At 42.2% G+C, this 27994-nt stretch overlaps 6 protein-coding genes across 8 annotated transcripts; 2 read left to right on the top strand and 4 right to left on the bottom strand.

Moving 5' to 3' along the window:
- The first annotated feature begins 257 nt into the window (after positions 1-257).
- LOC115669874 (bZIP transcription factor 11-like) lies at positions 258-1732 on the top strand. The gene has a single exon (XM_030591022.2). It carries the CDS (start codon positions 876-878, stop codon positions 1380-1382), a length of 507 nt encoding a protein of 168 aa, XP_030446882.1. The 5' UTR covers positions 258-875; the 3' UTR covers positions 1383-1732.
- Positions 1733-4204: 2472 nt separating this feature from the next.
- LOC115669872 (26S proteasome regulatory subunit 10B homolog A) lies at positions 4205-7994 on the bottom strand. The gene is made up of 10 exons (XM_030591021.2): positions 7755-7994; positions 6860-6979; positions 6400-6536; positions 6128-6289; positions 5898-5984; positions 5714-5800; positions 5497-5634; positions 4751-4942; positions 4573-4671; positions 4205-4422 (listed from the first exon to the last, which is right to left on the bottom strand). The coding sequence occupies exons 1-10, from the start codon at positions 7852-7854 to the stop codon at positions 4348-4350; spliced, it is 1197 nt and encodes a 398-aa protein (XP_030446881.2). The 5' UTR covers positions 7855-7994; the 3' UTR covers positions 4205-4347.
- A 952-nt stretch (positions 7995-8946) lies between these two features.
- LOC115669645 (uncharacterized) lies at positions 8947-14407 on the bottom strand. 2 transcript variants are annotated; one of them, XM_056321416.1, is made up of 8 exons: positions 14097-14407; positions 13974-14063; positions 13421-13563; positions 12281-12552; positions 11787-11941; positions 10950-11212; positions 10442-10504; positions 8947-9572 (listed from the first exon to the last, which is right to left on the bottom strand). In XM_056321416.1, exons 1-8 carry the CDS (start codon positions 14275-14277, stop codon positions 9318-9320), a joined length of 1422 nt encoding a protein of 473 aa, XP_056177391.1. In that variant the 5' UTR covers positions 14278-14407; the 3' UTR covers positions 8947-9317. The 2 variants fall into 2 exon arrangements, with proteins under 2 accessions (XP_056177391.1, XP_056177390.1); XM_056321415.1 differs by having other exon boundaries at positions 13974-14407.
- Positions 14408-15729: 1322 nt separating this feature from the next.
- Positions 15730-20057, top strand: LOC115669654 (uncharacterized). Of its 2 annotated transcripts, none has more exons than XM_030590811.2 (9): positions 15730-16035; positions 16559-16626; positions 16905-17001; positions 17087-17215; positions 17555-17663; positions 17764-17908; positions 18154-18196; positions 18978-19151; positions 19548-20057. In XM_030590811.2, the coding sequence occupies exons 1-9, from the start codon at positions 15790-15792 to the stop codon at positions 19647-19649; spliced, it is 1113 nt and encodes a 370-aa protein (XP_030446671.2). In that variant the 5' UTR covers positions 15730-15789; the 3' UTR covers positions 19650-20057. The 2 variants fall into 2 exon arrangements, with proteins under 2 accessions (XP_030446671.2, XP_056177120.1); XM_056321145.1 differs by lacking the exon at positions 19548-20057 and adding an exon at positions 18312-18519 and having other exon boundaries at positions 18978-19115.
- Positions 20058-20426: 369 nt separating this feature from the next.
- LOC115669636 (jacalin-related lectin 3) lies at positions 20427-25818 on the bottom strand. The gene is made up of 8 exons (XM_030590799.2): positions 25660-25818; positions 23296-24612; positions 22980-23192; positions 22309-22776; positions 21996-22223; positions 21521-21889; positions 20968-21186; positions 20427-20869 (listed from the first exon to the last, which is right to left on the bottom strand). Exons 2-8 carry the CDS (start codon positions 23296-23298, stop codon positions 20567-20569), a joined length of 1803 nt encoding a protein of 600 aa, XP_030446659.2. The 5' UTR covers positions 23299-24612; positions 25660-25818; the 3' UTR covers positions 20427-20566.
- Positions 25819-25960: 142 nt separating this feature from the next.
- On the bottom strand, positions 25961-27885 carry LOC115669666 (thioredoxin H-type-like). Its single transcript, XM_030590818.2, has 3 exons — positions 27757-27885; positions 26435-26557; positions 25961-26324 (listed from the first exon to the last, which is right to left on the bottom strand). The coding sequence occupies exons 1-3, from the start codon at positions 27841-27843 to the stop codon at positions 26178-26180; spliced, it is 357 nt and encodes a 118-aa protein (XP_030446678.1). The 5' UTR covers positions 27844-27885; the 3' UTR covers positions 25961-26177.
- Positions 27886-27994: the final 109 nt, after the last annotated feature.

Here is a 27994-nt window from a genome sequence, read left to right on the forward strand (position 1 = left end):
AGCAATCAATGGAGCGTGCGTGGGTCACCTTGGTGGGTTGTGGAAATTTCGCCTCTTTTTCCACGTAATGTCCAATCGCTTATCTCCAGCAACCCAAATTTCTTCTAGAGGAGATTACTATGCTCACTATTCTCCCTTCCCTATAAACTTTTTCTTTTAATTTTTTTTGCAAAATTAATTTCTTTAACCTTTCTTCTTCACATTTTTGGCTCTATAAATTGGGCCCTCACTTCCATGAACAACCTCTTCCACCTCTCTCTCTCTCTCTCTCTCTCTCTCTCTTCTTGGAGCCTCTTGTATTATATTCATCTTCTCTTGGTCCTCATCTCCTCCTCCGCTTCTCCATGCAAGCTCTTTGGTTCTGCAGGAACCTCATGTCATAGATAGAAACCTTTTGTAATCGTTCTCTCCCTGTCTCCCAAGAAGATTCCATGCTTCTGGGGTTTTCGTTTTTCTGCTGAGAAGATGAACTTAGACACGTGATATCTTCTTCGTGTTGTTCTTGAACGGGTGAGAGCACCTTCATGTCTCCGGTTCTCAGTGAAATCCTTCGTTCGGGTTATATGATAAGTTCTTCCCTGAGGCGCAGGACCCACTTAGTTCAATCTTTCTCCGTTGCGTTCCTCTACTGGTTCTATGTTTTCTCATGATTTGTCTACCTTAAGTTCTTTAACGTAGTATTCATATACATATATAGCTTTCTAGATTAGCTAAAACATCGTTAGGATCTGGGTCTGGTGTGTTTTTCTCTGCTAGTTGACTCAGATCTTCAAATATTATCATAATTTTGATAGTATTAATTAGTATTCTTCCCTTTGTTTTGGGGGTTGTAATTTGGTGTTTTGCGAATCGGGTGTAAATATACGACTATTGCCATGGCTTCCTCGAGCCGGAATTCGAATTCCTCCTCGGGAACAACTGCTGCCGCCACCACCACTCAGATTCAAAACTCGAGCTCCGAAGACGAGTTGCTGCAGATCCAGAGGAAGAGGAAGAGGATGGAGTCGAACCGGGAGTCGGCGAGGCGGTCGCGGATGCGGAAGCAGAAGCACTTGAACGGGCTCACGGCCGAGGTGGATCAACTGAGGAAGGACAACAACCAGATCATCACCAACATCACCATCACCACCCACCACCTGCTGGGCCTCGAGGCCGAGAACTCGATCCTGAGGGCTCAGGCTCTTGAGCTGAGACAGAGACTCCAGTCCCTCAACGACATTCTCGGTTGCATCAACACGACCAATCTCAGGGTGTGCGACATCGACGATGTCGTGGGCGGCGTCCGGACAACGAGCCACGACCATTTCCTGAACCCACTCAACTCGCTGGGCCTTCATGTTAGCCAACCGATCATGGCTGCTTCGGACGTGTTTCTGTACTGAACGTGAAAACCTCGTCACAACCAAATCTCCATCCATGCGTTGGTGCCTTGTTCAAGCCTTCGAAGGGAAAGACTAGGGTTAAAGACTAGGGTTGCTTTGTTCCGTTTTGTCTATTACGATTTTGCAGGGTGATGAGGCCATGGAAAAAATGGCAAGAGCAATTATGAATTATTAAGGAGGGGGGTAGTGAGTGAGTGATGCAATGGATTGGATCAGCTAATCTGGGTGGTGCTTGTGATGTGTACTTTTGACTATAGTTTTGTGTGGTTTATTTTGGTTTGTGGGTTGTTAATTATTATATGTGATATTGTATTTAAAAGCTTGGTTTATCAATGATTGGTTGTCGCAAAGGGATGGTCTCTCTACATATTTAAAAAAATACAGCATTTGGTTGGTAACTTGGCATATATAAGCTCTTTATTGAATTCATTCCCACCGTGCAACACCACGTTAATTTCGATGATACATAAAAAAAGAAGCGCCATTGATTTCTGTACATTGGTGGCAAGGGAAGACAAAGAACAATTTGAAAAGGGATTAAACAAATTGACCTGATTTGTCTCTCCAACACCAAATTTTTCCTGTATTTTATTCCGGATTGCTGGCCAGAACTTCCAATACGACGAGAGATTCTATGCCTTCGTGACATTTTCCGCAATGAATATTGATTGAGCTTTTCTTGGAGTGCTGGTGGAGACAGACTGTGTCCATTAGTAAGCAGAAAGCACGCTGCCGAGGGCAACGTCGAACCATATTATATTTAACATCTATCATTTAGACCCAAAAAAAGAAGGCAGGATCAGTTCCATGCGCTCGAAACCAGTGCATTTGATGCAGTACACGTGATTCAGAAGAAAATCTCAATATATTGGATGTTCTGCCCCTGATGCTTGAACAGCTAGGGTGTGAAAAGAACCCTGTTGATGTACAAGGTGAAGCAATATAATTGCAGAAATATTCCTCCAGCAAAGGAAATGCGATCGGCGATACGCGAAAAGGGGAGGAAAGAAAAAAGATGTTGTGTGAAATCAACTAACAAGAACCCTAATAAAGAGCCTAGAAGTGGGTGAAATTAGGTATAATATGCCTCCAAAAGAACCAGACAACCTTCTTGCACTCTCTTGTCAATGCCTTTCTGTGTAAGGGTTTTGATTGCACGCTACAGCAACAGGAGATGACGGAAGGATGCATCAAAGAGAGAAAAGCTAAAATGTCATTTTCTTTGTAGTTTCATCTATATATAATTTTTATTGGGGGAGTGAGTGACCTTTTAGGATTTTTTTTTTAGGGAGGAAGGAGAGATTTGGCTTGTTCCACAAATCGGTTTCACACCCCAAGAAAAGGAGGAGACAGCAACAAACAACAGTACCACCATGGTTGCTGTAAAATATGCAGGAATTTTATCAGGTCTATTGTCCTGGAAAAAGCTTGGCAGTAACAAAGAAACAACGTCAACCAACATCCTTAATCCGGAATCGGGATAGTGTTAACGGAAAAATTAGCGATACCACAAGAACTTCAACGAGCATCGTTAATCAGTGAGCTGAGGTTTGTCTCGAGATTATTAACTTGGCCACTTCAGGGCCTTATTCGAGGCCAGGTCCATTTTGAAGACTCGTCGTATTGATAAAAACCAGTTCGGGATTGAATTTCAAGCCCCAACTTTGTCCCGCAAAAATAAATAAGCAAATTCCTTTTTCAATCTGTCTTAATGGTGAGGAATAAGAAAATTGAAACCATGGCATCAATGACGGCCCAAGCATCTCTCCCTTTTTTGTCAGCCAAGCATATTCAAATTTCTAGGCTTCCCAGGAGAGGGATAGATAAAGTGAGCATTTGCGATAATGGGTAAAAGCGTCACCAAGCTCAACCCCATCCACGAAAAGATCCAATGAGCATTGAACCCAAACTTCATTGGCCCGACCGCAATTTAATTTGTGCAAAGGTGTTGTGGCGTCTCCTCCTTTTTGGGATCTCTCATTGGTAATCTGTGGGGGGTGGGAGAGAAAAAATTTTGTTACCTTTAATGACCGGACCTTTAATGAAGTGCCCATCTCACGCAAATGAATGGGTCGTCATCGCATCATCTCTCGAGTCAATGGTATCGTATGTTGGTTCCCGAGAGGAAAACCGCCGCCCTAATTAAATGTAAAAAATAAGCACCGCAGAAAGAGGTGCCAACTAGATTTGTCAAAATGAGTTATAGACTTATTTCTTAACCTATATCTGATGTTTGATGGGCTGAATTATTATATGAATTAATTATATTCAATAAATGGATTTCAAATGAATTTAGAAATAGAATTGCAAAATCCATAATAATATGAATATTCAATAAATTCACAACTTATTTAAATTTAACCCACGGCTATGACTTCTTCTTCACTTTCTCACTTTTACTCGATTTTAGGCTTACTCACTCTGCGCTCTTACCTCAATTTGGATTTGAATTTTCTTAAATTGGATTAAATTATAAATGTTTCAGCAATATGTGTCAAGTACAAGTAACTAAATTTACATTACATAAAAATGGGTCAAAACTAATTAAATGGATCAATTTGGATCCGAATATTTTCGACCCGACCCGACCCGACCCACCACTTTTATGGGTCTACTGGCAACTCATGTCATCCCATTAAAAAACACACCCCTATAAGCAAGGGAATGTATGATCACACCATTAAACCAATTGCAAGTTAAAAGAGACAGCAGCAACCAGCCTCCTGCGTCGGTCTCGACCAATTCAAAAGATTCATGAACGACCATTACAGTACCTACTGTTGTTCTGCAGCTGATAGATCCTTTTTCAAAATCAGCAGTCATGACCAAACAAAGTACCGCAAATATCTTCATTGAGTAAGGAAACTTCATCAATTAAATTTAATATCCCATCGCACATTACAACAGAATGAACAAGAAAAACTATCGCCAAAGCGTCCATAACAATGAAAGAGAGGTGTCATTACTACTCTTTTCCAAAATCAGCATTATAGTGCGCGCTAGACTCTAGTTTCTTTGCTTCACTAAGTTTCCGAACAGCCTGCAAAATGGATCAAGTTATTGAGATAGCATCCTCAATCGTTGCTAACAACAAAAATAATTCTAATTGCGATGATAATGTAACCAATTCTTGCTCAGACGAAAAGACGAATACTGAAATATAAAATTATGCAAGAGGAAGGCCTCTTACCTTCATGAAATCTTCATGAATGACATAATCACGTTCTGCACGTATGGCAGACATTCCAGCCTCAGTGCAAACATTACGCAGATCAGCACCGTTGAAGCCCTAAAGCAATCAAAAATAAATCAGGACAACAAATTTGCCAGGGATAAAAGTAACAACCACAAATCAGTTCACAACTCACCTCTGCGAGCTTCACAACAGCCTCATAGTCGATTTCTCCATGCTTGGCAATGCCAGCAGCATGAATCTTAAGGATCTCCATTCTCGACTGCTCATTTGGCAGTGGGATCTCTATTTTTCTGTCCAATCGACCTGGTCGCAGAAGTGCAGGGTCGAGCACATCTGGTCTGTTTGTAGCCATTATCATTTTTACCTGGAATGCCAGATTCCCAACTAGTTGTGACCATCTCGCTATGCAGGTACATAAAGACAAAATGAAGCAGAAACTAGAACAACTGAGAACCACAAGGACCTATTAAAGCTATTTCAGCTACCTAAAGAGGGCTCCATCCCATACTACATGACACGGAAGAAGAGAAAACGTAGTCAAAATAATTCCCAGACCCCTAACAATTCAATTCACATTCCAAACAACATATTGAAGCAACAACAAAATATAACGATCTTCTCAAAGATTACATGCTATTGAAGTGGTAGAAGTCTGTGACATGGAGAACGAAAGCACAATAGCACTCTTCTACTTAAGCACTAACAAACTTTTGTAGAATTGGTGATTAAGATGTTTTTTTAGCATAAAGAAGACTTTCCCGATCTATAACAAATAAAAAGCACATGGAAAATTTCCTCCCCAACCTTGTCTACACACAGTCTCCCCCCAGCCATATTCAAAAAAGACGAAATGATAATCATACTTAATATCAGCCATTAATGAGAGCATTTCAACTGCAAAAGGCCTAGAAAAGGTACCTTTCCCAACTGATCAAATCCATCAAGTTGATTAAGTAACTCCATCAAAGTTCTTTGAATTTCACGATCAGCACTTGTTCCCTCACTGAAACGCCGCCCACCAATGGCATCAATTTCATCCATAAAGATGATACAGGGCTTCACAAACAAAAGAAAAATCTCGTAATTGGTTTCTCGGGAAGAATTATAAAAGTAGGTAGCAAGTTGGGTTTCTTACTTGATGATCACGTGCATATCCAAACATCTCCCTTATCAACCTTGCACTCTCTCCAATATATTTATCGATAATGGCACTTGAGACAACCTACACTTGAACAAGAGTGAATATGAAACAGAAAAATTTTCACGAAAAAAATATTCAAGGAAGCAGCATCACAGCATATCAAGATATAATATCTTACCTTCAAAAAGTTTGCATCTATATTACTTGCAATTGCCCTGGCTAACAATGTCTTCCCAGTCCCAGGAGGGCCATATAAAAGAACACCCTAAAGAGAGAGAGAAAGAGAGAGAGAGAGAGAGAGAGAGAGAGTCAGACTTTGTCCATCTGAACGCTGCTGAGAATATCCCCTCCATGCACAGACAGGACAACGTATGATCCTCTCGAAGAGTACAAAAAGCAACTACTCACCTTGGGAGGTTTTATTCCAACTCTAATGAAGAGTTCGGGATTCATCAGAGGCAGCTCAATAGATTCTCTCAGTTCCCTAATTTGATCTGATAAACCACCCACAGCAGAGTAGCTGACATTTCCAGGGTCTTCATGGAGCATGTTATAAACAACTGGATCAACCTGTTATTTCATAAAGCGCCATTGTAAAACAGTAGGATCGCATTCAAAAATCATCAACTCTATTAAAACTTACAGACTATCAATCATATCCTTGGGGAAAACCAAAATACCTCACGAGGAAGTGCTCGCATTATTGTCAAAGTTGTCATATCAAGGACTACTCTAGTTCCTGCAGTCAACTTCTCCTTATCCACTTTGCTCCGGCAGCCAACCACATATCTGGGGCCACTACTTGCTTTGACAATCACTGCTCAAATATTAAGCAGAGTTTCAGATACTTCTTTAGAGATAGAAAGTTCGATTTTGATCCTAAAAGTAGGAATAACAGTTAAAGAATTGATTATACATCAATCCTTATCCAAATAACCAACTGAATAAAGGCATTGATAAGGGAAATCCATTTCCACACCAAAGTTTTAACAAATACATCTCCATGCCAAATGCTTGCTTGCTAAGTGAGAAGCTCAGCAATTTACTTACAGAATGAAAAAGGCAGAGATAACATAGACCAAGCAGATTAGATTGTATCCTAAGCAGCAGTACAGGTGACCACTAAAGAAGGGAAGTTACAGCGTTCATTGTCAAGAGGCCTGAGAACTTCTCCGATGATCTGCCCAACACTTTGAAGAGACTTCAAATCATCCTCTGTCTTGTTGAACTCTTTTTTGGCACCTCGCAAATTCTCTCTCACTGCATATTTTACGCAATGCCAGTTTAAACATCACAATCAAAGCAAGATAGATTAGCACACCAGCATTTCTCTAAGCATGCAAGAAGCAGCTAAACCCGTGTGATAAGAAAGCGCGGATTCTTCACAGAAGAAGATTCCTTGATTTCCAGGTGACAAATTCAAACGATGAAAAAGTTGCTAGTCCGACACCTTATGCATTTAACAGACTATATGGAAAGTGGTCAATTAAATCTCTCCTCCAATACAGGATACAAGCGAATTTCAATTTCACCTCACAGAACACATCAAAACTTAAGCTTTTATCCACCAATTCCAGCAAATGAAGAAAAAGTTGCTAGTCCGACACCTTATGCATTTAATAGACTATATGGATACAAGCGAAATTCAATTTCACCTCACGGGACACATCAAAACTCAAGCTTTTATCCACCAATTTCAGCAAATGAGCGAAAATGCCGCCCTAAATCAATCGGTCTCTCCGGAGAAACCCTAACGCACAGTCAACTCGAGTGAAGAACCGAAACCTCTCGCTCGCCCAACACGAAAGCTCAAAATCACATCATCAGATTTATCTACCGAGTAGGAAATTGGGGAAAAAGCCCCAATCAGAGAGAGAGCTGCGACAACGGATCTGCCGTAAGAAGCCTAGCACGAAGCAAACACGAGGCATACGCAGACGAAGGAATCGGACCTCTCTAGCGGTTACTTCACAAAGAGAAACAACGCAGATCCACGAACGAAAGAAGGAGCTAGGGTTCCGGCGGATAAACTGACCCGATCGGACTCTGGATTCGAGCTCCTTGTGCTGGAGGAGCTTCTTGCGGTACTCAGCGACGGCGCTGCGGCGCCGCACGGCGTCCTCTCCGTCGTTCATCGTCGTCGGGCTCGGCGGAGGGGGGAAATCTGTGCTTGCGGTAGAAGTAGCTTTCGCAGGTTCCCCTCTCACTCTGCTTCGTATCCCGTCTCGCCAGCGAGTCCTTTGGCCTTGAGCCTAATACCCCTCGCGACGCCGCGAGGAAAAACCTTTCTTTCTCCGAAAGAAACCTATTTGCAATTTAATATTTGTGTTTTATAAACTTTTCTTTTTCCTCTGGCCCAAAAAGAAATTCGCTTTTTTTTAAAAATCTTTCTGCTTAGTGCTTACACAAAATTTTTATCCATCACAAATATGAATTTCTAAAAAATATGCAAAATATTAACGTATAAATTTACATATGAAAACTTCCTAACATTTTATATTCTAGATTTTTCTACCGATTTTTTCTTTCGGATTTAGGAAAAACGAATCTTTTTAAAAGCAAATCCAAACAAGTTCCCAAATTTCAATTACATGTCTTAGGAAAACCACAAATTATGAGTACGCTGGTGTGTGCTTTTGCAATTTACATTCAGCGACATTAGGGTGCGATGTTTGTGGTTTGGGCTTCATATCCCATATCACCCGTGTATATTTGTACATGTGAGGTGAGGTTGCTCACAGCTCTTACAAGTTAGAGTCGATTTGCCATGTTGATTGACACATAAGATATTTGGCATCGATGGTCGGTCGGAATGCAGAGGATGTCAATTTCAGCCTTATGGGTCGAAATTTCTGCCTTTTTTTCTGGACAATTGAAAGATCGTTATAACTTATAGGATTATTCCACGAGCAAGATATCGTGTGCCCGCCCGAAAAGTGAATTAGTCGAAGTGCAAGAAAACTGACCTGAAACACCACCCGACCGCTAAGATGAGAAAACGAAAAGTCGTGCTTTTCTGTAATATTTTGGCATATACCATGATAGCACCGAAATAGCGCTGGCGGAAAAACATGAACGCAACATTACCATTCTTCCGTCCCATTTCAGTGCGAGGTGAAAAGGTCATTGGTGCTCTTCGATTTGACGGTGCAGCTTAAGAATAGAATCATGGCTCTGTTCGAGTATCGAAAAATACAGGGCATGCGCAATCGCATGGCTACACGATCGATCAAAAGGGCATTAAACCCACCGGTGAAATTAAGGTACTCATTCGACCAAAAAAAAAAATTTAAGGTACTCAGAAGTTGGCCATCCCAGTCCCGAATCGAGAAGCTACGATCAGATATTTCCTATTGTAACATGAAGTTAAATGACATCTGCTCCACTATCGTAACCCCATCCATCAACCATCCATCAACCGAGGGAAGAATTGAGACCGGGACCGTTCCCATGACTTGCTTTTTATGCACAGCCTCACCATACACAGGAGCTTCCAGGAGCATGCCATTTCCGCATAATTTTAACCTTGAGGATGTTGCTGTTCCCGATGCATGAGTAAATCACGATCTTTTGGTTTATCGCCATTCGTGGATAATCATCATTGCTTCTGTCTTCTTGCATACTGCAGCACTTCTTCCAGAACCAAAGCGATTCTCTGCGCCATGTGGTGTTCCAAGAACTGCCCTTTCACCCTCCCGTATCCCTTCTTTCCCATTGTTAGCCTCGTCTCTTTTTGGGTGGCCAATTTGATGATATTTTCTGCCAGAGGCGTCACGCCTTCTTTCCCAGCAGAATGCAACCATCCTGTTGACCCATCTACCACAATTTCCGTGGTTCCTCCAGCAGCCGTCCCCTGGATTAAAACGAGTTAAAACATTCTTCTGTTGGAAATAAGAAAGAAACCCACAAATAGAGATAGTACAGCCTCTCATAGAAGAACAAGCAAGCAAACAATTCAAAGACCACGCGCACACGGTGAAAAACGAATCAGCAGTACAAAAACTTCACAAAGGGCATTAAATGATCCCACAACCACCATCACAATTAAGAGAGGGGGAACTCCATGCAGTAGTCTTTAGACATCCTAGTATTTAGGATAGATAAGGAACACAATTGACAAAAAAGAAGATTTCCACAAACATCATCATCATTGAGAAGCGAAAAAAAGTGAGGATTCTACCCGTTTGTCCACAATGGAAAAAATGGAATGTACAATGAGAGCAAGAACAGATAGATGACATAAAAAGTATCAAAATGGGTTGTCAATTGTCAGCCTGTTTGGTTGGGCTGAAAGCCCTTTCAAACAGCCACATTTGAATGTCCCACCAAAACAAAAATGATGTTTTAATATGAAAAAAACAAAGGACAATTTTGGGGTGACTTTAATTGCTTCTATATTTTAAAAAGATTTCTGGTATTTCATGTGAAAACATGTCAACTTTTTAAGGTCAAGATCAAAAGTAAAAGGACAAAGCAAAAGCATAAAAGTCAGAACCAAACACTTTCTAAACATTCATTATAGTTGTCACGAAATACAGTTAATATGCAGTGCCAAAGCTAAACGGTGTCCCAAGAGACAACCCTCAAAGGATGCAACAAATACCCCTACGATGGAAGCATCTTGTCAAAACCATGTATTTAACAAATTGCTGTTGATGAAGGAGAAATATGAAATGCATAAAATAGTGAACGAGGAAAAAGCGATAAGTAAATAAGGTTTACCAGTACAGGGAGTTGGAAGGCCATTGCTTCAATAGTTATTCTCCCAAAGCACTCTCCCCGCGCCTACACATGAATAAGAGTACAAGGTTTGAGTGAATCAGATCTACCGATTGGTCTGACACCAGATGAGTGGCCTCACTACGGTTCTCTCAGCATTTAGAATCAAGTAAAACTAAAGATTAAATAAACCTAACATTCTATTGTTAAAACCCAAGGTGCATCGTAGAATAAAATTGGTGAAACAACTCTTCCAATCAATCCTGAACTCAGCATGCTGGAGACCCACTCCTACATTCATAATGGTAATACAATTCCTTCTCTTTTTTATCGAATCTTTACATATCACTATACACAGCCTAGCCCCACTGTGAATTACCAAAAAATATTTTAATTGCACAGGTCTTGAGGTACATAGAAGTCACAAGGTTGATGCGATAGCAATAATCCAATTAAAGAACATGAACGCATCTACTCAGGCAAATGAAGTAAAATATGAACAACATTATACCTGAGAGTTTTGGACGAGAACATCAATTGAAGCCAGATAAGGAGCAACTTGCAAGGTCTTATTGACAAAGTGTACGCGATCCTGAATTTTCTTTTCTGCCACAAAGTTACGAAGTTCTGTCTCAAACTTTGTTTGAGCATTCATATCACTTCCCACTATCACCGCATGCATAGATGGCACCTGCAATTTCTTCTCTTGAATCAATTGCAGACTTTCATAAAAGGCCCTCAGAAATAGATCCTGCCCTTTCCCACGGGAAACACCTGCAATTAGATCAGACAACAGACAAGCAATGTTCAGGAGCAGAAGTTATACTGGTGGAGTACTATCTAGTAAACCAACAAATGGTACTCGGAGTGAATTTAAAGAAGTTAAGTCGATTTCGACATAGCATTCAGAAAAATTCAAATGGAGATCTAAGACATGAAGAAGTGAGCTCCAAATGGAGGAACTCTATGTTGCCTCTTGCCTTTGGAAAGAGACACTTCATTTTTTTCAGTGCTTCAGATACCCAGGATGAACCAAGTGGCAGTTCCACAGAAGTAAAGGATGCTAAAAGTGCAAAGGGGGGATAGAGGAGCAAAGAAGCACTCAAAAAATTCATGAACGCATAGCAGTGCTACAAAACTCATGAGGCTTACGTCAGCAATGAACACAAATTTGTTCAAGTTCCTCATTATCCTCATCATACTAATCCAACCTTATGCACTAAAATGTCAAATAAAAGGACCCAAACCTTCCACTGGAAGGGATTCACTTAACAGAGGCATCATTTTAGAATATCACAAGTCGACATAATCAGTCGGCAAAATTAGAAATTCGCTGTAGAAAGCATACTATTGATGATGGCAAAGAGTAGATCTTCATTCCGCACTCCAAAGGATTCACGGACATGCTGACGGAGAACCCTCTTGGCCACATTATCTTCTGCTACTTCCATTAATTCATTGCTATTTCCAAGGTGCACGACGTAAGTCTTAGGCATCTTGATCCTGCCAATATAGTTATTAGATAGAGAATAGGGTGAATACAATTGCAGAGTCCCACATACTAGTAGAGAATGTTAGTAAAAACAGCACTAGAAAACTGCAAAGCATCCATATAGAAACTATCCAAAATGCCAAGGTAAGAAGCAGATGAACTTGCTGAGTATCTGCTTCAAAATAAAAAACTTGCCGAGTATGCAAGGGGAAAAAGAGAAACAAGAATACTTGAACACGAAAAATCCTCCAGCACTGGTTAGTTCTTCACTGTGAAACTGGTGAGAAAAGCATCAACAGACTTAGAAGACCATGGCAAAACATGGCATATTTAATATGCGAGAATAATACCCTAGACGTTCTTGAGTTCTGGTCTTCCAGTATTCAGCTGTTGTGTGAGAATCAATCATTGCCCCTGCCACATAAGGCAGGTGCTTGACGTACTCCAGTTTGAAATAATGTCCTCTCATTTCGTGAATCCACCACAAAATTTTTGGGAGAACACTAGAAACATTGTCCTTGAGAACAGCATCGAGCCACTTCCCAGCAACAGCAGTATTTAACACCAGCAAATCAGCCTTAAGGGCTATATCAATGGCTTTCTGTCCTTTTGCAGAGAGAACCTACTTGTATGAACAGAACACGTTCAGACGAAAGCAAAAAAATGCAATTTATTCATGTCATATGTATAACAAAACAAACCAAAATACACTCAATGAGCCTTTCTGGTGTGACTCTATATCAGCTAGGTTTGTAAAATGTCAGTGATGATGTCATGCCTTATTGCTATTTCACTGAGGAAACCATATTACTCTCACTTGAGAAGGTTTCTGCCTCCCTGACCCATGCAAGAAGGACCATCTACACTTCTCCAACAAAACCAGTGCCCCTCGGCATGAGATTAGCGGTTAGCACCTGGGCCTATTTTCCCAGTGGAATTTCTTTCTATTGTTTAATTTAGAGGCTTCTTAGCTAGAGTTACTTAAGAAGGTTGTTTTATGGCTTCAAGCTCACCAATCTAATTTAAACTAATGCAGGTGAACGTGGCCTGTCAAGCATCGCTTGTACGGGCCCCATCAAGGGTTTTACAGCCACTTCATGGATTCATTTGTAATCAATTGACGATTTTGTCTTCGATGACTAACATTCAAAGAAATTGCTGGTCCTGCAGCCCCACTGGAAACGCTTATTTTTGCTGCAACCGACCAGACATACACTGCTTTGAATCAATTGACACTACTCATAGACCATACATACTTGTAGAATTCCAAACTAATCAGAGAATTGCATACCATTGTGCAAAACATTTCTCAAAATGCTACCAATTCCTCATCAAATTGAAGCTAGTGACCTCTACAATTTTTCCTATACCCCAAGCATATCAAATATTCTTCTGATGCTTTTACACAATCGTAGTCTAATGAGCAATGAATAATATTGAAACTGACTAAAGAACAAACCGCCAAGCAATAACATGAAGTTAAAATTTACCTGCACTCCATGGTCTAACATCTTATGCTCCAAGCTATAAGTGACATCGTCTGGCTCTGCTGGTTTCTGGTTAGTAATCCAGACAACCTCCGAGCCCACACCTCTCAACAGAAATGCCAGCTCCATGAGCAATAACGGCCCACCTTACACCACAGAACCGAAAAAATTCAATTGATTATCGCAACCCTCAACAGGAAGAGTGAAAAACTACATCTAAAGCCTGCTGGGAATGCCTGCCTCAAGGGAATACAATTCATTTGCAACTAACTCTGGTTGGATTGGAGTTGGCAAGCAATCTAAGGTCACCATTGAGTTTGCTTATACTGGATTTTACACACTACAATGATGCCAAAAGTGGCATAATTTTCCCAGAAATCAATTCATTTGGAGCTTAATCTCAATAATTTGCCATGCCGCATCCCAACCAATATCACTCATTCCAATACACTTCATCTCGCCAGCAACCCGAAACAGCTTAAAAACTCCACAACCCGAAATCAGATTGATACGAACTACACTCCGGGGAAAGATTCAGAGTTTAGCCAGTAACTACCGGAAAGGGAGAGCTCGTGGGAGACGAGAAGGACGAGCTTCGACTTCATGAACCCAAGCGGGCTGGGCGGCGACCCTCGGGGAGGCGAGCGGACGCCGCCGCCGCCGCCGCCGCCGCCGCCCGGGACCGCCTCGCCGGCGAAGCGCGCGCCGCTGGTACTGGAGGGGACGGCGCTAGGGTTGCAGGAATCGGACGCGAACCTGGTGATCAGGACGAGCGCGGTGGAAAGGGAGAAGAGGAGCAGGATCGTCAGAGGCCATCGCTTCTTCTGCATTGCGATCCACGCGCCCGATTGCTTCGCCATTGAAGGTTACCGTTGAGCGACCTTGCGTGCTCGCGCGCATCAACGCAGTTCAGGAGGTTTCCAGCTTGAGGCAGTCTGCAACTTCCTCCATCTTTGGCCAGAAGAGAGAGCCAGGTAAAGATATCCTGCACATCAAAGTTTCGGATCTATCATAATAACCAGACGACGGCGTTTTCTCTGTTAAGGAAAAAGCAAATTTTATGTTTTATTTTCTTTCACGTCTATAAATCGTAAAACTTACACACACAAAAAAATAAATTAAAGTGCCTAAGGCACTTACTAAATCTCGTTAATTGCGCTTTAAAAAGATAAATACTTTATTCCGAGCACGTGGCTTTTCGAAAAGTAATATTATTGCTCCATTTTCAAAACTTTGTTTTTTTTTAATTTTCAATGATCTTAACTAGTACCCTCGAAGTACTTATTAACAGAATTCATTTTAAAATGATGTTATCATTTCGCACTTACATATTTAGTTTATGCGTCCAAAGTTCCAAATTAATTGAACGTATTTCAATAACATCGTCCTTATGCTTTATTTATTCTCTCTGGCTTTATTTTGTTTACAAAAATGATTTGCTTCATTACAGACCTTAAGCCCAAAAAATTCAACCATGTTGATTAGTGAATAGAATCGAAGCACAGTTCAAATCATTTGACTTCCTTATTTATTTAAACGTTTTTCGGTAAAAAAAAAGATTCGGTCACGCCAAATAATAATATTTATCTAATTCATTTTCATTAAGCATCGTTTGTCATGTCTAAACGTCAACTATACCTTTTGTTCATTTTATTGCTCCCGTAATAACTTCATTAATAAGTTATATATAGCTAAAATAACTATCAATGAGTAAGAATTAACAAAACTAGCAATTTTATTTCCTTTCAACATTAAAAGAACCACTTTTGATTTAGAATATCTTCACCATTTTTATCAAGCGTAAGAATATTTGTATTATTACAAACAAGAATTATAAAGACGATAATAGCTCTTATGAGTTATGACATATAAGAGAGGGTACAATTAATTATAATGATAATTTTTAATTTCATCCCTTACAATTTTAAAGGCTTTAAGAGCTTTGCATCGGAATTTTGTGGCGAAGAGAGAAATGTAAGCTCTCACATGTAAGAGATCTGCAATCGTTTTCTTTCATCAATCTCAAATTTAATAAAGAGATAATCAGAATCACTTTTCAGATTATGAATAAACAATTCATTAAAGATAATTGATTATATCAATTCTTGTTTTAAATATAAATTAATTTCGTCGACAGCCATCCAAGTGGTATTTCACGTAGGATTATTTTTTTTTAAGAAATAGAAAAAACGGTTTTTGTAAATGTATCAAAACCGACTCTTATATAACACCCTACTAATAATTACGAGCGGGAAAATAAAAAAAAACGATTAATAATCATCCAATGTAAATTAACTCCGGCCCAAAAACAAGAGTAAACTCCTCGCTCCTCCTCTTCACCTCGTCGACGGAATTCCCGGAGAGCGGCGGAGATGCGGTTGCGGCAGCTTCAGCTTCAGCTTCCGTCTTCTGCAACCTCCTCTCTCTGCGCCGCCGCCGCTCCTCCTCCCCATCGTCCATGGCGGCCGAGACCGTTCCGCTTCATCCGCACCGTAGCTTCGCCTCCCTCCCCATCCCGCTCGCCGCCCTCGCTGTGCTCCCGCTCTTTCTGTTCCGACTCGACCTCGCGGCCGTTCCCCGAGCCCTCCGCCGCAGCGCCCGACGAATCCTCCAAACGCGTAATCATCGTTCTCGCCTCCGACTTCTTCTTTTGATCGTCCGCGGGCTCGTCGATTTGGAAAACCTCTTTCGTTTGTGTATTCCCCGTTGTTGTGAAGCGAAGCGTAACGGAGATAGTTTACTGAATGCTTTGAGAAATCCTCTTGTCGTTCTTGGTACGATAGATTTCGCTGAGTAATAATCGGATTAGACAGCTCGGTTTATCGCCGGCGCATGATTTACCAAGCGCTTGAAGAGACTCTGCGCTCTGCCGCTGTAATGGATAAGTCTGGGATATCATGTTGCCGTGTTTTGTCATCAACACTTGAACTCTGTGAAGATAAGTTCTTAGATAGGTCTTGCGGTGTAACGAAGCAGTCGGTAGTGTGTTGAGCTCGCTTGAAATGCTCACCATGTTTTTCGAGTTTTCATAGAAGGAAATGAGCTCCTGATGCATGCTCTTGTTTCGAATTCTCTCGCGCTTGCTTCAGTAACTTTTTCTCTGATGCCGTCTCGCAATGTTGCCTTAATTTGATTGCACAGGCTCCTCTGAAGCCTGGCCTCTATCTTGTAGGAACACCCATTGGCAATCTTGAGGATATCACTTTACGGTACTTGATTTTCAGATAATTGCTGTAACTAAAGCCTTTCTTCTTTCTCTGTTGATTTAGTATATCTTGGAAGTTGTGATCACTTTTCACCTGCACCTACTTACATCCAGTTGGAAGTCAAACTGATCTCTGTGTCTTAAAACGCCTTTTCCCGTCCTTCCGCTGCACATTGTCCTATCTCGTGCATCCGATATTTAGTTTGATGTCCTAGCAAACTATTCAACATAGCACACGCATGATGATTCTGATGCTTGGTAATATTGGAACCATCAATGCAGTGCGCTTCGCGTGTTGAGGTCAGCCAATGTAATACTTTCAGAAGATACAAGGCACTCGGGGAAGTTGCTTCAGCATTATGAAATTAAGACCCCTCTCGTAAGTACTTATAGAACTACTGTGCTCTGTTTTTTTATTGCTATACATTATTATGTGATTCTGATTGCGTGCTTTAGATTTTCAGCTAAGTTATCATAAATTCAATGAGCATCAAAGAGAGCAAACGGTGCTAAAAAGGTTGAAGCAGGGTGAAATAGTTGCGTTGATCAGTGATGCTGGAACACCAGGCATCAGTGATCCAGGCATGGAATTGGTAAGTTGATGCTCTTCTTCAAGCTTCTGCATCTGTTTGGAATTTTTTGGTGGTAAAGGAGCTGGAACAGAAAGTCTTTATTTAAAACTTCTTATTCACTGCGCAACATTGGGTCCTTTATGCATAGATGTTTCTTGTAAGTTACTAATCTTCAATGAGATAATAACAGTCTTATTGGGATGGGGAAGCACTTCAATAACTAGCTCACTCTAATCTGAGATACACTGCTTCAATGATAACGAACTACTATCGAAGTTAAAGGGCCAGTGGTGTTGTTGGGATAAAGCATCAATTTTCTCTCTTTCATTGATCTAGTCCCTCACATGCAAGTTTTCGCAGGCAAAATCATGCGTGGAAGAAAATATTCCTGTTATTCCTATCCCTGGGCCTTCTGCTTTCGTAACTGCTCTCTCTGCCTCGGGATTGTCAACAGAAGAGTTTACATTTGGTAAGTTCAAAAGGAGATAGGGCCATTCAAGTATAAGTCAATGAGTACGCCTTTAGTTATTATCGATCTTAGAAGCTAACAATTCATTGCACTTCTTAAGTTGGATTTCTGCCGAAACACTCTGGAGCAAGGAGAGAGAGGCTATTGATTTCTGCAAATGAAGCAAAGACTCAAATATTCTATGTTCCTCCTCATAAGCTTCATCAATTTCTTGAGGAAGCCTCAACCATGTTCAGTGAGTCAAGGTACAGAAGATAGAGCATGTGCATAAAATTCGTCTGTTTATCTTTACATCTTTATTTCTAAGTATTAATTTATTAATTTCCATGTAGTTTGACGGCAGTGAATAATGCTCTATGAAGTCTTGCATCCTTTCTAAATGCATGTCCGAGCTCCAACTGACAGACTCTTCTTAATAACTTAATCTTTTCATATGCACCTGATATGTGTTGCATTTCTGCGAGGGATGATGTACCTTGATGTCTCGCAGAAGATGCGTTGTAGCTCGGGAAATTACTAAGATTCATGAAGAGGTAGGATATTCTACAGAAGTTATCAACTTATCATTGCTAAGTTTGCTAGCTGTCTCTCAGTTCATACTGAATTTTTTCTGATGCTATTAGTATGTCCGCTTGCCTTATCTTGCAGTTCGAATATAAGCGAAAAACATGCTGTCGGTCAATTACACATGGGTCTCCCTACATTCCAGTTTTATGTTACATCTATGGCCTTCTTTTCCTCTCTCTCTTCCCTCCACTAAATGGGCATATAGGCCCTTATACGAACTCGGCTCACTTACTACTTGAGATTCAAGTATTCTCGAATTCACATGAGAAGACATAGTCAAAAGCTACAGGTACCATATCTGTAGACATATGCTCGTATATAGGTTTAATACCATGGGGGTATCATATCGTAATGTACTGGAAAGACGGAGGTTGAGATTGGGTTACAATTCAACCTCAGATAATATTGTAAGGGCTACTTTTGGTAATTGAATTGAGGAGCTTATATAACTCAAGCTTGAGTTACAAAGTGATGCTAGTAACATTTGACAATTCAAGTAATTCAACTTAATCTCTAAGTACATCGATAGTTTCTCTTTCACTCTAGTCATCTTTGAGTGAGAAAAAATGCACATTCCTCCAAGTGATTGTATTTCAGGGGACTACAGAGTTATTAAGTAGTTTGTTGTCTCGATTTTATTTTATAGATCCGACCACAACCTTCGTTGACCTTTTTCATCTGGAGTGCCCGGTGATCTCTCTTTGTATTTTCCTTGTAAAATTTTTAAAATGTTCTATGCCTCATCAGTTCTGGCGGGGTTCATTGGGGGAAGCTAAAGAAGCATTTTTGACACGTCAAGTGAAGGGAGAAATCACTCTGTTAATTGAAGGCAAGACAGACCGTTCTGTTGAGATGCCGTCAGAGGACCAGCTTGAAAATGAATTAAGACACTTGATGTCCAGTGGGCATAGCCTTTCCGAGGTATTGATCTCATTTTGAACATACTGGTTGCGCATTAGTTTCTAGTGTTTCAAATGGCTCAATGCGGAGCTTACCACATGCCCGAGCCAAATAAACCTTGTATAGATGATTATGGACCTTCTGGCGAGAATGTATCACTGTTCCACAATGCAAATGCATGTTAAAAGAGAGGAACAAAGTGTATTAAAACATGCTGTAAGTTTCCTCACAGCCACGTGTTGATAGAAATGCTCTGGTTGTTGTTTAGTCCGGCTGTCACTGTACTTTTTAAAAAACTCATGTGTTTGGAAGAGCTTAGCCATTTAGGCCCCAGTTTCTAGATATAAACATCTATTTCAAATCATTGTAACATGAGGTTAGCATTCTTGATGTGTGATGTAGTTTGGTTCTATTCAGGCTGTCAAAGTGGTTGCTGAAGGAACATCTACTAGAAGGAAGGCAGTGTATACACTTGCATTGCAGAAATTTGGACAGCAGCGCGAGGGTGGAGATGACTGACTTAACATATTGCTGTGGCCTAAAACATATTATGCTGTAGTTTTCTGCTAAGGCTCTTTAGCCTATCTGCTTCTAGCTGTCAGACTGTAAGTGCAAGTGAAAAGGCAAAAAGGACTTTTCAGCCAGTGGAGAGATCTCTAGCCAATTCATGCATCAACATTCTCAGGAGACAGAACTTTGACACTGAGGCAGAGTAATTCGCCATCCCTTACATATAGAAATTGAGTCCATGACTGACATGGCAGCCTTAGATTTCCTTTTGCCTTGTAGTGTCTCTACTTAAAGGAACTACTAGTTTTACTCTGTCCATTGGCGTTCCTGCAATTGCCATGGCTCTGTCGGCGATAATTATCTATGTTGAGCAGTTGACACGTCCCTCGAAAGATTGATCATTTACATTATGAATTACGTCTGCATGTATTGGACCCATATTAGTAATTTCGGTTTGTTAGTCTCTTTCTTTCTCTGTTTTGATTTTAAGTTGTGAGTCAACCGCTTTTACCAAAAGTTTAAACTCTTAGAAGATGAACCCACAAAGAAAAATTTCTTAGCGAATGTAAAATTAAGCTTCAGAGATGGATATCTAACTATGACTCCTTTGGTTAAATTGATAGGAGGCCTCAGATAATACCTCAATCTTTTCATCTTCCTTTTGCTGTGTCAAAACCGCATGTAAAAAGGAAGTTTCATTCCTTTCGAAATCCTTCATGTTTTGCCATTGAGAAGCCCGACTTCTCGAGCACTTACGTGATGTCATTCCCCATAGCAAGATGATGATATTCCAACGTGTGTTTTTATTCAACCAGGGATATGGATCATAAAGAGGCAATACATAATTATCTCCGGATTTGAAGGTAAGGTACAGGATGCGGTTTAACTTTTTTTAAAAGATCATATCATGAACTAGATACAGTGGATCAATAGAACATTCTCATGAGGGAGGACCTCGCTGTCTTCTGGTGTCCTAACCAGTGCTGCATATGGACCCCGATGGCGTCCAAGTACAGGCTGCTCCTCCCATGAAATCCCACCACCTTTCCTTCTGTCGTAGTTGAAGTGAAAAAGGTACCCACTTCTTCTCCAAATGGACCAAATCTCCCTCGACTCGTGTGAAATGTCAGCGACCTTATGAACTGAGGCTGAGGCCGCTCATCTTTGCTGATGGGGCCATAATAGCCAGAGATGCATATTAGGACTTCATTTGGATGCTCCAGCTTGATCTGAGGATAGAAAATTAGCTAAAGTTCAGTATCTCGTGGGAAATAGTAGATTAGCAGGAGTAATTTGTCTTCCAAAGTGAGATGTATATTTGGATTACCCGATGCGTGGTGAGTCCTCCGTTGCCTCCATGTTTGACTGACCAAACAGATTGTCCATTTCTATCATACTCTATCTGTATGGAGCAGATAGCTTCGGTTCTGGTCAGAATTATCTGTCTGATCCCGGAAAAAACACCATCATCCCATGGTCGCCCGTATTCCCCTCCCCAGGGGCCCGGTCCGCATGGAGCTGGCTCTTTGATAATGCCGCAAGCAACCTGGGACATCCAACAGACAATAAACTTAATGATCCCTTGGGCTATTGGTGAGTTCCTTTCAGTAGGCTCAATGTTTGTCCCGATTCAATCGGAAGAAAAGATGATGCCATGCTATGTAAGGCGGGCTCGTCGTATATCCCCCTTAGTGTAGGCATGCGTCTGAGTGTTGCTACAGCTAAAGTATCTACAACTAAGGTCAGCAGCTTCACAGTCACCCGTCTACCCGCCCAGCTCAGACTCGAACATTTTTAGGTTACCATGAACATTCTATTGACACATGTGCCTTAGGATTCAGCCAATTGGATGGATGCAATTATAAAGCAAAGAACAGTACCTCTTCTGCCGGCCTTTGCTTCACGTGAACCAATTTATTCGACCATTGAGGATACTCCACTTCAGCCAGATCCGCTTCGGTCTTGTAATTCTTGTTCGCCCGAGGAAGAGCGGCCGCCGGTACTTTCCCTTCGATCATATGGATGCCGATAGCATCTATAAACAGGCCGCTTCTACCGTGAAAGCCCACGATCTTCCCTTCTTTCGACTTTGAAGTAAAAGAAGGTCCCTGCTCTTCTCCGAAAGGTCCGTGCTTTCCTCTGTTGGTGTGGAAGGTGATTGATCTAATGATACTTGGTCCCATGTACATTAGAGGCCCGCAGGTGCCCGTTATGTGTGTTAAAACTTCGTCCGGGTAGTCGAATACTATCTGTGAAAAGTACAGAGAACAAGAAAGGAGGGATGAAAAATGCAAGTATAATCTCATTATTTTCTTGAAATGTAGCTTAGTACTGAACCGGACGTTGTTGTTTGACCTTATCGCTTCTGTATCCTCCTGTTCCGCCGCGCTTGCTTCCCCACAGCGCCTCCCCGTTCCAATCATATAGAACCTTTATCGATACGATAGCGACATTCCGAGATAGATTGATCTGTCTGATGCCGGTGTAGATTCCATCATCGTATGCAGACCCACCGGAACCTCCCCATGGTCCGACCGTCAATAGCCCTTCAATTATCCGGGGCACATTTTGTACCTCGGGCATCTGCAAAAGACTCGAAGTCTAGTGATTTGTCCCTCCACCTACTTTACCGGAAGGATGCACAGGCTAGATAAGTGAAAGAGCTTACCTTCTCCTTGGCTTCGTCGTCGCTGGATGACTCATGGGAACTAGAACTTTGTCTCGAGAATTTGGTCGGGAAACAATTGCCTTGAACTTCCTTCTGCCTCACGGCAAGCACTATGTCGAAATTCTGCCCGATGCTCCCTTGTACGACCGAGTAGCCAACCTTGTTGTTCCCATTACCGACACCGGTTTGAGTATGAACCAGAGTTCCAGAAGACTTTTCTTTCTGATACGGCTTCAGATAAACCCCAATTGCATCCAGGTACCAGCCGGCCTTGCCATGAAACCCAACGATCTTGCCGCTGGTCGCCGGGAAAGAGAAATAGGTCCCCTGTTCTACACCATATGGTCCGTAAGTCTTCCGATTGCTCACAAAGGTGAGCGAGCGAACAAGAACAGGTCCCCATTCATTGAGTTTCCCATAATGTCCATGAACAGAGGTTAGGAACTCATCCGGGTAATCAAGCTTGACCTGAGAACAATTAGTAAGGCCACGCGGCTTAGTGAGTTAAACCAGGATGATCCAGTAAAGAATGATTTACATAGGAAAAAACACGGTGATGCCTCTGTTGTGGAACAGCAAAGTTTCTTATTGCAACTGTCCTAGCTACAAATAATCAGCACTAAAGTCCTTCATGATCAAGATTCAAATCAAGACAGTTAGAGATTACCGACCCTGTCCACTTTGCAACCTCCGTTTCCACCGTGTTTTTCTGTCCAAATCGAGTTCCCTTTCATGTCGTACTCGAACTGGATAGAGTCGATGCCGGACCCATGAGCTATCACCAGCTGCCTCACCGTTGAATAAACTCCATCGTCCCAGCGGAACCCATCTTGACCGCCCCACGGCCCGACTGATACAGTCTTCTTCCCGCTCCCCTCCAAGCTCTGTAGAGTGAGCAAAAAAATAAAAAACATACCGAGTCATGATTGCCAACGGTAGAATTTTGAATTATGTGCCTGTGAAATATCGATCTATGCAAGTTCTTACCATTCTAAGTTGCGATGGGATCGGAGGGCTGAGGAAGGTGCTGGCGGACTGCGAAGATGGGAGTTCTCCGATGTTGCACGCAGTCGGGGTGATGCTCGGGTCTGAATTTCATGACCTTAAAAAGGCGATTTAGTCTGTGCCCTTCTGTTATAAAATGGTTTAAGAACCATGTAGAAGAAGCTTATTCGCTTTCCACTATGGAGGGAAAGGATTGAATAGGAAGAGAACCAGATGCTAGTTATTGCCAGGATGAAGGTTCTCCATTGAAGTTCTTTGCTTTTGGGAGGATAAAAGTTGCTTGAATCTTTTCTCTCTTCACGGTCATTGCTCATGGACCGCTCATTTTTTCGCCATCAGATTGGACTACACTCCCATCACTGAATGCAAGCACTTTGCTTTAGCGCCTCTTGTTTTCGAGTGCCGAGGCATCGTTCCATGGCAGATTACGACACATTGCGCGTCGCCTAGATACAAAAGCCATGACAGAAGACAAATCTATTCGCAACCAAAAACCATCATATGCCGATCAAATATTTGCCTCTTTCTTTTGTTGCAGAGTATCGATCTCACACAGCTTTCATCTGGAGATGGTGATATTATGCTCTGACATCCCTTCTCCTTTGACTCTAACTTTGCATACATGACTGTCGATGCACTTCGTTGTGCTCTGTTTGCATAAGCATATCAACCTTTAAATCAAGGACGAAAGATTTACCAATCTATTCCCACTCAAGAGATGGTATCCTGACTCGGGTTCGTTTAAAGTCGAACTCGTCGATTAAGTATTCATTCTCAATGCGAGTGCTAAGCAAAACTTATCCTCGAACATGAAATGATTAGTAGAAGGAATCGACAACAAAGCACCGAGAAATAGAAGATAAGAGTAGCGAAAATCCGATTCGTAAGCTGCTCTCATCTTGCTGATGGTGGTGATCAGTGCTGTCTCTCGCCTTCTGATTATGATATATTGCAGGTAGACTTGTACTTGGCCTTTCCTGGTTTGAGTTCACTTTCGCTTAAACATGGTAAGTTCCCAGAGAGAGCACCATCAAGCCTTCAGTTAACCGGCGGACAATTTATAGATCAAGGCACGAAAGATGGAAAACTTTGACACATTTGATGCCGCGATTCCTTGATGATAAGGAGATCAACTTGTCTAGGACGATTTTCTCCCCTGGTCATTTCCTTTCGTGCGCAATTTCGAATATCTCTGCCGGCTACAGAGCCGCGGTGATGGTCCCAAACTGGGGCTACAAGGGCTCCTTTAATTCAAGTCATGATCATCGACCCAAAGGATCAAGCTAACCTTCATCGGACCTGTCGAATAGGTTGATTGTGTCGAGTTTTGACCGATCGAAAATGATTTCGAATTGACCCATAATGATCTATTTCTACAAAATACAATTGTAGCAATTCATACTCAATCTAAATCCGATCCTAACCCGATCCACAACCTGTCCAACCTGGGCTCTAATTCTTAGAAATTTTTCTTAACCATTAAAATTAGGCATTTTTTTGTCGGAACACATCTCAAACATTAACGTTGGATGATTGAGAGGCGTTCTACTTTTTATTCATTTTTTATCATTTTTTTCTTTTCTTTATTTCCATGTTCGGTCTTCTTCTTCCCCATGACATCGAGGCTGAGGGAACGAGAGAACGAACGCAAATGCCGACAACGAAGGACTTCCGAACCAGCTGCCATGATGCTGCCGAGCATCGCCGTCACGCCTCCAACAGTTGGCGACACCAACCCCCTTGCCCACTTAACTCATCTAACACCTCTTTATCTACCTCTCCGCGCCGAAGTTGCGACTCGCCGCTATGGAGATCATGACCTCCAGATCTGGGGTCGCTCGCCAAGCGCAACCCGAGATCTATGGTCGCTCGAAGCCAGGCCTCTATAGACGCGACTGGTGGGGCACAACGCCTTCTCATCCTACCATTTCAGAGCCACAAAGAGAAAGGACCCATTGGCATGAACGTTTCAACGCCTGTTGGTACCCTCCAAAGGTGGTCAGGTCTACGGTCACACAAGGTCGACCGCCACCATGGCGGCGGCGGCGGGACTGTGGATTACAATTTGTGTGGCGACCCAAGTGAGTATGTGTGGTTCGATCCCGCTTTATCCAACCGAGAGTGCCGATAGGTAACTGCTAAAAAATGAGCCAAAATGGGTTCTCTAAAATATCCGAGAGGACCCAGTTTGATGACACTTTCATTTCTTAAAATCACCTTCACCTGAACCTTTAAATGTTTAAACACTCCATGTACAATCTACTACTAAAAATGAGTCAAAAAATGGATCCACGAAGCGTGTATGACACCTCTAGTCATATGTACATGAGAGAAACTCACTCTCACCTCTAATCAATCATGCCTAAGTCTGTGGCCACAGATTAAAACAGTCTAAGTTGCAGACACGCTTGATGGATACACATCAGACATCGGAAAACCTTGGATCGGAATGCAATGCTTCTGTGGCCAAGTCTTCCGGTGATGTTACCAACATCATCGGATGGTAAAAGAATGGGACCACTAATACAAACCAAGTGTTTTTTCCCTCAATTCGATCCAGCAACCAATACTTTGAACTCTGCACGAAAGATACTTCCAGCAACAACAATCAAGAAACCGCCTACCGAAATTTTGGCACAACAAAGCATGCGGCCAAACCTTAGCTCATTCCAAGAGATAGCGATATCACAGGCGCCAACTGATGACATTACATCAACCATATAACAAGCAAGTAGCTTTTTCTCCCACTAGTAACGTCAGAAGGCGATATCCAAGGGAGCTAGAAGTACACACCAAGCATAAAGATTGCAGAGTACCCAACAATTAAGCTGGTTATTTATTTCAAAGGAGCGCTAAATTCACAGTCAAGCGGCAGCTGCATCAGTTGCATGTTTGGCGACCAATTCCTGCAATTCGTCTTTCCGTGCACCCACAAGCTTGTCCACGACCTGGCCTTCTTTAAAGAGTAAAAAAGTTGGCATTGCCTCCACTTCATACTGCACACTAACAGACTGCGGACAAAAAAATAGCGGCAATAATCCAAATATTCAGCCGAATGAAGCCTAGCCAAAGCTGCTTGTGGTAAACCCTAAAGCCAGAAAAGATTTGGGCACACGCTTACCTGCAATTCATCCACATCCACCTTCAGGAACAGAACATTGGACATCTTCTTGGCCAACTCAGCAACGACTGGGGCCATGATACGGCATGGCGCACACCATGAAGCAGTAAAATCCACCACCACCTAGCAAAGATCTTCTCTTTCAGCGAACACTGGCAACAGTCGCATAGGAATGCAAGGCGATGTGTAATGTCGCCCAGTTTGAAGACTCGGGTCTAGTAAGCTCGAAACGTGAAAGTCGCGATAATTTGAAGAAGTTTTATAACAAACAGCCTTATAGGCGCGCAGAAAAAACTCTTTTCAAGGTCACTGGCATGAACAGGCTGAGATCGACTTTAGCAAGAACAGAACAATCAGAAAGAATGCTATTCATCAAATGAGTTGTTTTGAGAGAAGAAGAGCACGGAAGTAATTCTAGAGCTACGGATACAGATGGAACTCATCCGAATTTGGCTCTGGAATAGCAGAAACCTCTTCGCAACAAATTGCAGAGAGAATTTTTGCTAAGGGCCTTGTCCATCCTAGAGCACCAATTCTTTAACTACTCAAGGGAAACTGAAAGTCAATGCAAAGCCAGGTACAGGTGTTCACATAGACCTCCTGTGCATATACTTAATCGAAACTGAAAGTCATTGCTTTCTACTTTGCAAATGCCTCCTGGGCATATGCTAAGGCTGAGAGGCCCCCCCAAACAATCCTAATAAAAGCCGAAAAAAACCCCTCATCTCCATACACTTCTGTCCAAACGAAGAGCAACCCACAACAAGAGAGAAAACAACCATCAGCAAGCCCTTTTCCTCGGGATAAGGAAAAAAAGTGACATCACCACCACCACCGCTGCCGTCCGCATAGCATAACCGGCACAGAGGGGGCGAAAAACACAACAAGAACAAGACAAACCGCACGCACGCAAAACGGAGCTATCGCGCAGCAACCCATGTGCAAAAATCTGTGCTTGTAAAAGCGAGACGGGGACAAGAGATGGGTATCGTCTCGGCAAAATCATCGCTTTTCACCACCGTCCACCCACCTGAGAGGCTAAAGAGCTACGCTAGCACCAAACCCGCACCGCATTACCGGAAACCCATCAAACGCGAGACGTAACAGCGCACCCGATCTCGCTGCGCAAGAAGAAATCTCGATGATCCTCACAAGCGGTCGAACGAAAACCAGATCCACACGCGCGCGCGCGCAAACACACACACACACACAAACACACACGGAGTTTCGAGTAAAAAGGCGGGAAAAGAGAAAGAAGACGGAAAACAGGAGGATCGCAGAGAGAAGAGGGGGGCGGCGGAGGAGGGAATCGACAGCGATACCAGTTTCTTGGAGCCGGTCCCCTTCTGCAGCTGCTCCTTCCACTTCTCGACGGTGTGGCAGCCGACTACCTGCCCTTCCTCCGCCATTCTCCCTCCCTCCCACTCTCTACCTCTCTCTCTCTCGAATCAAATGTGTCGTACGTAAAAGTGTCGGTCGGGGGATCCTGTGATTTATAGCCGAACGGTTCGGCTCAATTACCAAAACGCACCTTCCTCGGCGCGTTTATTTGCTCGTATG

This window comes from Syzygium oleosum, unplaced genomic scaffold (genome assembly GCF_021117445.2).
Source record: "Syzygium oleosum isolate NSW1041296 unplaced genomic scaffold, Sole_v2.1 Sole_v2.22, whole genome shotgun sequence".
NCBI classification, from domain to species: domain Eukaryota; kingdom Viridiplantae; phylum Streptophyta; class Magnoliopsida; order Myrtales; family Myrtaceae; genus Syzygium; species Syzygium oleosum.